This window comes from Leptosomus discolor, chromosome 8 (genome assembly GCF_034619465.1).
Source record: "Leptosomus discolor isolate bLepDis1 chromosome 8, bLepDis1.hap2, whole genome shotgun sequence".
NCBI classification, from domain to species: domain Eukaryota; kingdom Metazoa; phylum Chordata; class Aves; order Leptosomiformes; family Leptosomidae; genus Leptosomus; species Leptosomus discolor.
This window is the reverse complement of record NC_141398.1, coordinates 40,890,400-40,903,517: the sequence shown is the minus strand read 5'-3', so window position 1 is coordinate 40,903,517 and position 13,118 is coordinate 40,890,400. Positions and strand designations below refer to the sequence as shown.

Genomic DNA, 13,118 nt, shown 5'->3' with positions numbered 1-13,118 from the left:
GTATTCTTTCCTCTAGAGTGGTGAGCATCTCTGTTCAGTGGTGGCTATACTGAAAACATAACTGTGACTTGTAGTGACCACTTACAAGAATAGCTTTATACAGCATTTGACTGCACGTTATGGCATGTTATATTTTAAGTTTTACAAAAGAGTACAAATTTTCCATGCCGTCGTTCCTTCAGCTCCCTCACTGCTCTACACTGAAAATATCTCAATCCTAGCATAGTCTCCATGGGTAGAAAGATGATTTTTTCAGGCCAGGATATTGCTAGCATCCTTCTTCCTCCTGCAGCAGACCAGCAGTGGGGCACTTTTCAGCACGTAACTGAATGCTGCAGTCCTGTTTTGTGTCATGGTACTGGGACAAAACCGGAGTGTCATATTTGCTAGACTGGATCCATTTGAGTGGGCCCATTGAATTGTGTCCTTGCTGTGACAAAGGTTCAGACTAGATGCTTTGAAGCAAGACACTGACGTGACAATAAGCAACCTTTCAAGAAACAAAAGGAAAGAATTAAAACTATAAGATGCTATTGAGAGACACTGATGTCCTGATTCTAGAGAGCTAATGGTTGGTTTGTGCACTGAATAAGAAGGATTTCTGTCACTTTAGAAAGTTTAAGCTGTATTGGGAAGGTAATGGGGTATTGCAGTGAGACTGTGCATTTTACTCTGTAGATTGTTCAAAACCTTGTTCTTGGTTCTGTCAGGAGCATGGTTTTGCTGTTCTTTAGGAGCAGACACATTGTGGTATAGATATATATGGTAAAATGCATTGCAATAATTTTATACCTTACACCTTCTTACATGCTTCTCATTAAATAGCCTAGCTACGCTGGGGAGTTGGGTCCTCCAGGTCGCAGCTCTTTGGACAATGTGGAGATGGCGTATGCTCGTCAGGTGAGTGGAAATGAAAAAATGGTTAAACATTGCTCTCTACAGAGGGAGAGAGGTGGGGAAAATAAAGATCTGTGAGCAAGTGTGTAAGAAGGTACAGTAGGTAAAATGTGGAAATACCTACCTGGAGTTAAAATGTAATTAGGAAATACAGAAATTTAGCCTAACTCCTTAGACGTGTACTTGCCTGTCTGCTACAGGATTTATTTTTTTTGTCAAAAGGAGATCCTGAACACCATGTGTGACTGTAGAAATAATTTATGCTTGTACAGTAAACTGCAACTCTTTTAACCTTTCGGAAAAAGTTTTTTAGAACTTGTGTCAATGCGTAATTGTGTGCAAATGAAGACTTTACATACTGAAGTCTTAATCACTTTCTGTGTGTGCATGTAGGAAAAAGCATGCCGAACTCTTAATCCTGATGTTTGTCAAATTATATCCCATTTTAGTGGCATCGCTTATGAGAAGCTTTAGTGCCTCAGCTATGAATTAATGTCTCTGGTAGTATTAGACTCCTTCTGAAAATTTTTAGGGAAAACTGATAAACCTTTATATATACATAACCAATTTGTTACTTTTGTTATTCGAGATGATCTGTTTACCAGCACTGTTGGAAACAAAATGAAAGAGAAGGGCTTGATTTTTCAAATGGAATGTGTGAAACGATAAGGACAAAGCGTTGCCTAATTTGCACACAATTACTGTTATTGTGTGCATTGGCTCAGTCTTTGCTGAGCCAGATAGCAGCTTGTACATCTGTTTTTCTATGTCTGCATTCAGTTATGATAACTGCAAAGGAATGAATTGCAAAGTTAGGTGCGTGTTTATGCTGATAAATTGTGCATTTGATTTAGTGGTTGTTAATAGTACATTAATTTGTTTCATATCTACTGTAATATACCTGCATTAAGGGTCTTCCCTATAGCATAATTATGTCCATACTTTGAAGCTATCAACGTTATTCCCTGATGTTTTGTGAATATGGGAAGCCCAGCCTCTCTAGCAGTGCTGGTGCCCGCGGTAGCTACAGAGCTCTCCTCAGGTTTACAGGCTGCGTGCAGGCTGCTTGCAATGCGCCGTGTAAATGTGGCATTCGTGGCCAGGCTTCTGCTACCAAAATGCTTGGTGCGCTCTCCATGTGCTCCCAGCAAGCCCTCTGGAGAAGCTGGCCTGGCTGACCTGTTCTTATTGTCACCCTACTTGAGTGCAAAAATACCTGGGTTTCAGTACTGGATAGGGGGCTCATGTGGTTTCAGTGGGTAGTTAGGAGTGCTGAAGATCAGGCAGCCCTGTTTCAGTTTATCATCAGCCATGAAATGTGTTTTAATTACACTGAAATGATGTAGTTGTTCTTCATTAATAGTTCAAACTGTTTCACAGAAACACAGTGAAGTCCACATAACGTGATTTCACAGATGCTAGATTCTGGCCTCAGTCCTGAGCTCTGCATCTTGTTGGCACACTGAGCATCTTGGAGAAGTAGTGCGTGCAAAAGGGACTTAAAGTATGATGGCACTGCCTTTCTAGCAGTGAGAATTATTGTTTCCAGACCTAACTGGAAGGTATTTGGGCTGAGAGTAGAATAAATGATAGTAGAAGAAGCTAAATTAAGACCAAGATTTAAAGCAAAACTGGTGCTTGTGCGTGTATATACGTTTAAGGGCAGGTCATTTCCCTATGTAGTACTGCCGCAAACCAGGAAAATTCTGTTTCTTTTCTGTCAGCAGGTAGGAGACTGCCATGCAGGGGAATATCACAGCCATCCAGTTGTCAGGTCTCTTCTGAATCTTTGTCCTCCAACAATTAGCTGTAATTAGTCTAACAGGGCATCCTGCACAGTGCTTTGCCATGCAGAACCCCTGAACAGCTGGATTGCTGCCTGCCTTCAGGCAGCCCTGGGGCTTTGGTGTGTTGTGGAAGCGAGGCTGGTACTGATGCCCCTTCCTCTTGTGTTGGATTAGAAGCAGCTAACATGAGAGGGAAGCAGAAGGGACTTGCTGGGGTTGCTCTGTTTTTTAGCCTGGTCCAGATTCTGCTGCTGTGGCTGGAGAGTAGGAAGGGGAGTCGTATGTATTGTTAAACTTGCTTACTTTCAATGTGTTTCAGATTTATATTTATAACGAGAAGATAGTGAATGGACATCTGCAGCCTAACCTGGTGGACCTTTGTGCTGCTGTTGCAGAACTGGATGATAAGGTACTGCCAGTGAGTTAACATAAGGAAATGTAAAATGTATTTATCTGTTTTCAGCTGTGATTAACAGCCTGCTGACATTGGTGGAAAAATACTGATATTGCCAAAAAAAAAAAAAAGCACGCCTCTGCAGAAATAGAGCCAATACTGGTATTTTCTCTAGTCCAGCAGGGCCCACCTGTGATGAACGTGGTCATGGTGAAAGTTTCTTAACACAATGAGGAAGAAAAGAACCTGGTTTCACTGTTGTGTGCCATCATGAATGATGAGCTGTCGGGGAAGAAAAATTGCTTTTAATTTTAAACGGGTTCTATTGTCTTTGGTTTTCAAAATGTGGTCTCCGAATATCTTTTGAATGTATTTAGCTGTAGGTGAGAGGTTTCTGAATCAGACCCTGCTAGAGCTGAAGTAAGTTTCCATAGCAAAGCATAGAACCCCTAGGATTGACTTGAAGTGAATGATCTGCCTGCTTTTCTTTTTTTCCACTCCTTTAATTGTGTTGCCTTGATCCACCCCAAAAAACCCCAAATGTACAAACCTGGCCACCTTTGAGAAATGCTTGGAGAATGCTGCAGGAGAGTCAAGTCGTGAAAAAAACTTTGCAAATGGGGAGAGCAGAAAGCTGTTCAGAAGCTGAGGGGCAAATGCTTCAGTCAGATCTGAATTACAAGTGTGCATCTTTCCTCTGAACAACTCTGTTCGTTTTGCTAGAGCCAACACGGTGAGTTTGAATGTTCTTGCTGCTTTGAAGCACCAAGATCAAATGCCTGCACTTGCTGGAGCTAACAATGCTGTTACTTCTCAGTGTTCAGCTGTTTCAGCAGGGATATTCTAGTCCTGGAGATAATGATACGATCTTGTCCTTACGAATGAGCAGACCTGGATGGCTTTCAACATTTTTATCAGACCTGAGTCTTTGTCCAAGTCATCAGTGTCATTTAGAATTTCTCATCCCAGCTGATTGCACAGATTTCTAATGGCAGCCAGAGCAGTTGCTTATATGGAAAGGTGATGTTGTTGGGGCATTTATTGAGTGGGATGTACAAGCTGGAAATGGGGAAGCAGTCTGAGCACCAAGTACGCAGCCTAGTTTTGGAAGTCATTGTTGATCCTGGGTTACATCTTCAGGTACAATATTTATAACCATCTTCTTGCACAAGAATCATGTATAGAAGCCTGGGAAATTTGAATTCTGCAGGACAGAAGTGGTTTACCTTTGTGACTGCATCCAGTATCTCCATTACAAATCTAAACAGACATTACTATCCTGGTTTTATGCTTTTCTTAAGCATCAAAACATCAAACAGCGTTGCTTGTTCATCTCTGGACTAATCACTGTTGCATGGGACGGCTTGTTTATAGAACATCTCTGAGATGTGGGCCATGGTGAAGCAAATGACCGATGTTACCCTGGTTCCTGCTAGCGATGCCTTGAAGGTCCGGACCAACATGGAGGTGCGTATGGAGTTCGTGAGGCAGGCTCTGCACTACCTGGAACAAAGGTAAGGTGAATGCTCTGGGTAGCACAGTTTAATAGAGTTCCCTAATAATAAGCCAGAATGATTTTGTAATGCACACAAATGTATTAACAAGTCAGCTACCTCTTGCTGCTTACAGAAGTGTCTGTTGTCTGTCTTTTCTGTTCTACAGGGCTTAGAGCAGCCATTTGAGTATAAAACTGTCTTAGTTAAAAACTTCTAGTTAAAAAGGCCTTGAATCCATGGGGAGGTTGTTTAGAAGATGCAAAGACCTTTATTCTTCCTTCTGTCACCTTTATCATTATGACAGGTACAGAATATTTATGTGAAGATGTGGAAAGAGATCTATTTGCCCTCCACAAAAAAAAATTCCACTTTTTTGTACTCCCTTTCTGGTTGCTGATCACTTAGGAAGTGAGGACAGCACTGGGGACCAACCTGGTGCAGTGAGTCAGGGTCTGATCGTGCTATTTCTACACTGAAAGGTTTTTGTAAAATTTGAAGAGACTGAAGCTGAGACATCTAGCAATGATTTTCAGACTCTGGGAAGTGGTGTACTGTCTGTATCAGCAACCATCAGCTGTATCAGCTCCTTGACCAAGAGAATGCTTGGAGATGTGCAGGCTATGGAGCAGCCCAAAGCTGAATCCCCGGATGGCTGTATTACCTATTCACTGCACATGTGGATGTTGCAGTGTTTCTTATCTAGTAGCTGCAGATATAATGCCAACAGACTAGTTCAGCAGTGGAAAGCAAACAATAGCTGCAGTGTAGTGCATGGGCATTTGTTACAGATACAGATCTGCCATCTGAGCACGGAAAGTGCTGCGCTCTGATCCAGCACACTGGGAAGAGATGTTTTTGCCTCCTGGCACAGCCTCTTCTTGGCCCCTGACAGCTGGTTGACATGCCTCATCAGCACTCGTTGTCACCCAGGGGTGGTGGTGGTGTGCCTGCCTGTGCACACATGAACTGACGCGTTGGAAGGATCCTCTGTTTCCAGTGCTTTGGTCTCATCAGTGTGTGATGAGCCAGTGACTCTTAACCTGATTTGCCAAATATCCAACTTGCTAAATTTTTACAGAGCCATTAACTGCTAAGTGAAATTAGGAATTAGGTACATATAGTTCCTCTGCAACCCTCCCAGTTGTGGAAATTGGGTCCTTCAGGCTTGATTTTTTTTTTTTTTTTTAATTGATTATTTTATTTAAAAAAACCAACCAACCAAAACAAAACAAAAAAAAGAAACAAAATCAAAAACTGTGCCTTGCTTTGTAGCTTTTCTTTCCTAGCAGGAATTGGCTGATTGGCTGGTATGTTTCCATGCCTCACCAGCCCCTCACACGTACGAGGAGGAGACGTAATGCTGCTCACTGCTGTTCTTGCATTAGTTGCTTGGGAGCAACTGTGATCTTAAGCCCTGAGGAGCATGTGGTTAACTCAGCCATAATGTTAGTTAGGAAGATACACTGATACTTGCCCACGTTTAGCATAGCCTTTCAGTTTTGTAGTCTGCTGGTGCACACGTCTGTCATGTGCTGCAGAGAAAAAAAGAGCTTCATGTAATCTATTGCTGCTGCTTATATAGGTATTCCCTCAGTGTACAGACTTCTGAGAATCCTGCTTCTAAACGTGAATATCTGTTAAATCAATCTGCCTTGATTAAAGGCTTTGATGGGTTATTTTAGAAGGTGTTCTCAAAGCTGCCTTACCAGTTGATTTTCTCTAAGTTCCCTTTTTCTTTGTGATTTCCTTCTGGTAAGTCCGTGGCCGTAAGGTTTGTATTTGTCCGTAGTGCAGGGAGGAGACGCAAACACATCTAAGAGGTTTAACTGTTCTTTTGTGGCAGAATTGAGAGTTAAAGCATTAGGATGGAAAGGCTTTTTGCCGGTTATGTAATTGAGTTTAACTTAGTACTAGAAGAACCTAATGAGAGGAACCTCATAATAGGGAGTTGAACCTGGGGCAGTACGCCACAGACTCCAAACATGGTGTCTCTTGAGACTGCTGAGTACAAGGATCTTCCTAAATGGACAGAAGTTTTTCCCTTGTGTTGTTGTAATGATAATGTTCGAACATCAAGGTAATTTGCTTTAAATTGCTAATTCTGTTGGATCTGAAAGGCAGCGGATGTTTTTGTAGTGAGTATTTGTCAGTCTGTTCACGTTTGTTTTGCTTGTGTTGTTTTTCAGTTACAAAAATTACACCTTTGTGACAGTCTTTGGAAACTTGCACCAGGCTCAGCTGGGTGGAGTCCCAGGGACCTACCAACTAGTCCGCAGCTTCTTGAACATCAAACTCCCTGCACCTGTCCCTGGTCTCCAGGTATGTCCATCACTTTCAGCAACTGAGCTAAAATAACACAAATCTGTTTGCTCCAGCACAGCCAGCAAACTAGCGCAGCCTCCAGTGGTTTTTCTATCATTTAAACTGCTTTTAGGGCAGCAGGCTCTTATTCTTCTCTAGAATTTTTCATTAGGAAATGGAAGATAGTAGACAAAATCACTCTGAGTTCAGAGCTAGTCCTGAAGCATGGTGGTGCTCAGTAGTTTGAGTTCTAAGTTGTAGAAATTATGGTCTCTTCTGGTGGTCTTTTTAGAGATCAACAAGCAACTATTAAAATACGTTATGATGTTTCAAAAAAGTAGTACCTTAATCTCGCTGTTTAGCTTTTTCTCTTTTTTTTTATGCTTATTGTAAGATGGTGACACCTGTTGTGGATGACTAAATATGTTATGAATTAATCTGAATTGTAGCCTGAGCTTTTTATTTAGGAGTCTGAATAAAATCCTGCTCATCTGCACATAGTAGAAAGTGCTTAGCTCTGCACCTGCGAAATTACCAGATAAACAGGCAAGCTGGGTTAAAAAATTAAAGTTAAAAATTTAATGTGAAATAATAATAAGTTATAAGATTGGAGACTGCATAGCTGAGTCTAGCTGTCCTTTTTGTACCTACTGAGATCCATGATTAGTTTGGTATCTTTCTGTTTCAATACAAATGTTTGTAATACCTTAGTGGCCTAATCCGAAGCCACCAGCGTGGGGAGGATATCTGTATGGTGGTTCTGGGATTGTCAGAACCTCACTCAGAACTGAAATCTAGGCAAGCAGAAGAAAGTCCCGCCCTTTGCTGCTAGGATGTGCACAGCTTTCACAGGACTTAAGCCTCATGACCTCTGGCTTCTGTAACACAAACAGAATTTTTTACCAAAATCCGTGGGTGGGTATAAAGGCAGAAATAATGAATGAGGCAGATGATAAAGAAAATGAATTGAAATATGCTGCTTTAAAAAAAATAAATAAATTATTTCTTACTTTATTTTCAGGATGGTGAGGTGGAAGGCCATCCTGTCTGGGCACTGATTTACTACTGCATGCGCTGTGGAGACTTGACTGCCGCCATGCATGTGGTGAAACGGGCACAGCACCAGCTGGGAGAGTTTAAAACCTGGTTCCAGGAGTACATGCACAGTAAAGATAAAAGGTAATTGGGAACTAGGAAAGATCTTTGTGAGGGGTGGGAATTGCTGTGGAGTAGGGAAATAATCAGTGGCTTTGTAGAAATATAAGCAGTTCAGGTCTCAGCTGCCGGTGATGGCTGCCTGATGTTTGTATTGCCTAACTAAATTACATGTAAGAAGTTTGCCTATTTTAATTTGTGGCTTTGAAGTCTAGAAATCTGCAGAGAAAGAGTTGTTTGAAAATACACAAAAAATTTACATTTGAAAAATAATACAGTAGTGTAGTTATGTAGGATCTGCCCTGTGTAATGGCAGGATACTGCATACAATAGATCAGATTTAGTGTGCTGTCACGAATCCTGTGTCTTTTTATTGCCCCCATCATTTATTTTAGTTGAAATTCCTTTGGGGAATGCTTTCTACTACACCTGTTTTCGTAAGAATGCCACACAATAAAAGCAAGTAGTGTTTGTTAAACACCTTTAGAGGCATTCACTCACATCTTGTGCATATTCTCCTCTTCCAGTTTTTGCTGTCCATCACTTGACAGAGGTCACTGATTATCTGGTTGCAAGCAGGTCATTTAGTGCATCTTAAAGTGTGCGCTGAACTCTGCTGTGGTGTTTTAGGTTATCTTGTTTATCTTTCAAACAAGCACATGGTCAGCTATTGCATCGTTGCTGTGCTCCCTTCAGGGGAAGGGCACTGTGCTAAGGTACTGGCTGAAATGGGGGGAAACCCAGGTAAGTGCCAGGACGTGAACCTGTAATGTCCCACCTTGGCCTATGACAATTTCATTCATATGTGGGAAGCCCTCATCTTGCAATATGTTGAGTGTATTTGGGCTCCACAGGTATGAAAATGTGAGCAGGAACATGCCGGATTGCACGTCTTTAAAAACAAACAAGCAAACAAAACAACAACCAAAAAACATCACTCAGGGAAAAAAAATTGAAGTGCCACTTACTGAATAGTGTGCACCATGTTATTAGTCTGTAAATTAACCTGGTTTGTAGATAATCTCTAGGAGTCCTCATTATAATAAGATTGTTTCAGAAACCTTAGTGAAGGTACTGTCACTGTTTTCATTACAAACACTTTAATGAGATACAGTATAATTAATTTATTTTGTTTTCATTACAGCTATGAAAAGGTACTCTGCCTACAGATTTGCCAAACAGTTTCTTAGTCTAGGAGAACATTTCATTGATTACGTTTTGTAAAATCTTCTACAAAAGGGTACAAGAAATAGAATGACAAAGAACATTATGACAGTATTTAAGGATAAAGATGAAAGAGTCTCTCCTAAAGGGCTTCCTGGTACAACGACCTGCTCTCTTCTTAGTTACTCACCCAAAGCGTTCCAAAGAGTCTGTGAGCTCTTTTTCTGAAATGATGAAATAGCAGAGTCGGACAAAAATAGCTCATCTACCACAATATTAATGCACCCCTGAAGAGATGATCATCTGATTTGTTGACTTTTTTTTTTATTTATTCCTGCAATGGGTGTTTGAAGATGATCCTCCATAACTTATTAATATGTTTAAATTCACGTGTGCTAAATTTTTACCTACAGATGTAAATAGGAAGTGCAAGAAATACCGGCCAGTGCTTACTGTCATTGGGCCTTTGCTGTGAATATGCACCCATTTACATTGATTTGTATCCGGCTTTCCTCATGCAGGTAAAGAGGGGTTTCATGTCTTTTCCTTCAATCTTTTTTTTTTTCCCTCTTAGACTGTCTCCTGCCACAGAAAATAAACTGCGCCTTCATTACAGACGAGCTCTGAGAAATAACACTGACCCGTACAAAAGGGCTGTTTATTGTATTATTGGCCGTTGTGACATTACAGATAACCAGAGTGAAGTTGCTGATAAAACAGAAGATTATCTTTGGCTAAAAGTAAGTGTGGTATTGGGGTTGTGGTGGTGTTTGTTAGTTTTTCTTTCTTTTTTAAGAACAGGTCTAAATGATATTGCGTCTCCACACTGCTCTGCTAACCTCCCCGCTTCCAGGTCTGGTGTTTTGCATCAGTATGATGCACGTGACTTGACCTTGCACATAGTGAAGGGCTGGGAACCTGAGTCCCAGGGCTGCTCTGTTACCCTCTGTGCTATCCGGTGTTAATTTGGGGACACTTGTCTTTGGAAGTGTCATCTTCATTTGACACTGATCTTTGTCAGCTGTTTTTACAAGTAGTGTTAGCTTGCTACAGTGAGGATCCTTCGAATTTTCCTTTCTGGATAGAATATGGCTGAAATGTTGGTGTCAGTTGGCAGAAGATGACACTGTCAATGTCTCTGTAGTCCAAAGTCCTTACAGTTTTGGTGGGGGCATGATAGATACTGGTCAGTACCCATTTCTATCCTTTACCAGAAAGAGGGAGTAGAATGATGTATTTGTTAAGACCGGGTAAAAAAATACTGCTTTCAATTATTGCTTAGTGAGTATTCAGAGCCCCAGCATCGGAGTTTGATGGCATGGACAGGTACAAAAGGACCCCTGGGTTATGTTTGCGTGGATTTCTGCTGTTGCTCCGTGAGAGATCTTTGATAGCCAGCAGTGGATGGACCTGATAGTGTGACTAGAAGTAGTTTCTAGTCAGTTGGTCAAATCTTACAAGGGGCTTCAGGTGGAATGAATGTCTTCTGGGTGCATCCCTTGTGCAAGGTGAAGTTGAAATAGCTGTGCTTTTTTTGGATGTGTTTTTTAGCTGAACCAAGTGTGTTTCGATGACAGTGGCGCAAGTTCTCCACAAGACCGACTAACATTATCGCAGTTCCAGAAGCAGCTGCTAGAAGACTACGGTAAGAAGCCACGGAGAGATGTGTTATTTGGGGCTCTGCTTTCCTGCTTAGGGCACTTCCCAATTGTTACCACACAAACCCCAGACTCCATGTAAAACCCAATAGCTCTCCACTAGTGACAGGCACCTTCAGGGCATTCATGGACAGCCTGCTTCCCTAGAGTAATGGCAGACTTCAGTAAGACATGATGATTGAGTCCTGTGTGTTCCCAGCAATGCAGAGACTGAATATTCATCTGTGAACAGCACTGCTGCTGTTTGTACTTTATCCATACTAAATTATGGATTGCTTTCTCTCACCATAAATATGCTAAGGTCTTTTAGCAAAACTTCCAGCTTTTGGAATACAGAACAGAAAAGCAATCATTGCTTAATGTAGGCATGTATTTCCAAGGCTTTTCTCTGTGTGCATCCATTGTTCATTGTTTCCCTTAAATTACTGTTTCAAGTAACTTTCTGGGGACCCAAATCACAGTTCCTTCTGCTTCAGAAAGTTTTAGGAACATCCACAGCCCAAGAGAGTACCTTTCCCTGTAATCATCTTCCAATCAATCAAAATTAGGTCACTTGGACTATCCAAAACACAGAATTTCATTTCCACTGCCTTCTAGTTTGTAAGATCGCTCATGCCCAGATAAAAATGCCTGGAAAAGAAAAACAATAATGTACCATTGGTGTCACTGAGTAGGAAAATCCAGGGTTTTAACGTTATGTGTACCACTTGGCATAAGTATAAATGAAGACAAAAAGTTGTGATCTTTAGCATATCTATTGCAGTCTGTCAGAGTTGATGGTTTGTTGTCTGAAAAGAACAAAGCAACTGTTTATTTTCTTTCACTTTCTAAATACGTCTTTATGCTCTGGTCTCTTGTGATATATTTGCAGTGAAACAGATATAGATAAGCCACTGATGTGTGATTAGGTATTCAGTTTTGTCTAGTGTGTTTATTTCTGTTGGGATTGAATAAACAATAGTGATGCACTGTGACAGGAAGCATCTGCTGTCAGTGATCTCTGATTGCAAAATCATTTTCACTTACGCTCTCTGTGTGTGGTGTTGTTTTTGTTTTGGTTTGTTTTTTTTTCAGGTGAATCACATTTTGCAGTGAACCAGCAGCCTTTCCTCTACTTCCAAGTATTGTTCTTGACAGCACAGTTTGAAGCTGCAATTGCTTTTCTCTTCCGGACAGAGCGCTTGCGTTGTCACGCTGTTCATGTTGCATTGGTCCTGTTTGAGTTAAAACTGCTTCTGAAGTCTTCTGGGCAGAGTGCACAGCTATGTGAGTCCTGTGCATTTTACTTTACAATAAAGGAGTATTTTCTGTGCCCTTAGAGTACCCTGTAGACACTGCAGGTCTCTGTCATTGATCAAACAAGCAGCATTTATCAGAACAATCTCCTGAAAGTTAATTGTTTTAGTTGCATTAGAGCTCTGGATCATGCTCTGACTAATTTGAGGTGAAGATCAGAGCAACATTTCCTGGCATTAGATTCTCTGATAATGTTGTTTCTGACGTTGCAGTAAGCCATGAAGCTGGTGACCCTCCTGGTGTCAGGCGTCTAAATTTTGTGCGGCTTTTGATGCTTTACACCCGTAAGTTTGAATCAACAGATCCAAGGGAAGCTCTGCAGTACTTTTACTTTCTCAGGTAGGAGCTAATGTATGTCTTTAGATTTAGATTCCTGCTTAATGGCTTATCTGGGAAGTCCTCAGAAGCAGGAGTACCTTCCTCTTTCCCTTTCTTTTATAGGAATGACAAGGACAGCCAAGGAGAGAATATGTTCTTGCGTTGCGTTAGTGAACTAGTAATTGAAAGCAGAGAGGTATGTTTGGTCATGTTTTGCCTTCCTCACTTAAACTGAAATTCATTTCTTCATTGAAATCTTCATCTTTGTTAGGCAGGATGGTCGTAACAGTTGTTTACTCTTACTGCTTCATAACAGATGCAGGTGAAGGGGGATCTCACAATGACTGTTATGTTTAAGATAGTTAATCGTGTCTTTTTGCCTGTTATTTATATACAAATAATTTTGAAATCAAACACTGATTTTCATTCATCTTTGTACTTGGTAAATATGTTGTGAAATACGTGCAATTCATCTCTCTATTTTTGTTTCCCTTTTTCTTACTGTATGTCTGTGTGCATATAGTTTGATATGATTCTTGGAAAGCTGGAAAATGACGGTAGTCGGAAGGTGAGTTGACAATTTATGTTGATATTTTACATTAAAAGTACAAACCATGAGTGATTTCCAAAGTAGTCATGAGGCTAGCTTGCT

The 13,118-nt window shown here is 40.9% G+C and overlaps 1 protein-coding gene across 2 annotated transcripts in view; it reads left to right on the top strand.

The window, feature by feature from the left end:
- The window catches only part of NUP93 (nucleoporin 93), a 76,509-nt gene that overhangs the window by 52,435 nt on the left and 10,956 nt on the right, over positions 1-13,118 (top strand). For both annotated transcript variants that reach the window (XM_009950563.2, XM_086469641.1), the window contains exons 5-15: positions 826-900; positions 3,004-3,093; positions 4,453-4,592; positions 6,761-6,893; positions 7,897-8,054; positions 9,769-9,934; positions 10,746-10,839; positions 11,927-12,118; positions 12,361-12,487; positions 12,590-12,662; positions 12,990-13,034. In XM_009950563.2, coding sequence (XP_009948865.1) covers positions 826-900; positions 3,004-3,093; positions 4,453-4,592; positions 6,761-6,893; positions 7,897-8,054; positions 9,769-9,934; positions 10,746-10,839; positions 11,927-12,118; positions 12,361-12,487; positions 12,590-12,662; positions 12,990-13,034 — 1,293 coding nt within the window. The remainder of the gene's footprint in view (positions 1-825; positions 901-3,003; positions 3,094-4,452; positions 4,593-6,760; positions 6,894-7,896; positions 8,055-9,768; positions 9,935-10,745; positions 10,840-11,926; positions 12,119-12,360; positions 12,488-12,589; positions 12,663-12,989; positions 13,035-13,118) is intronic.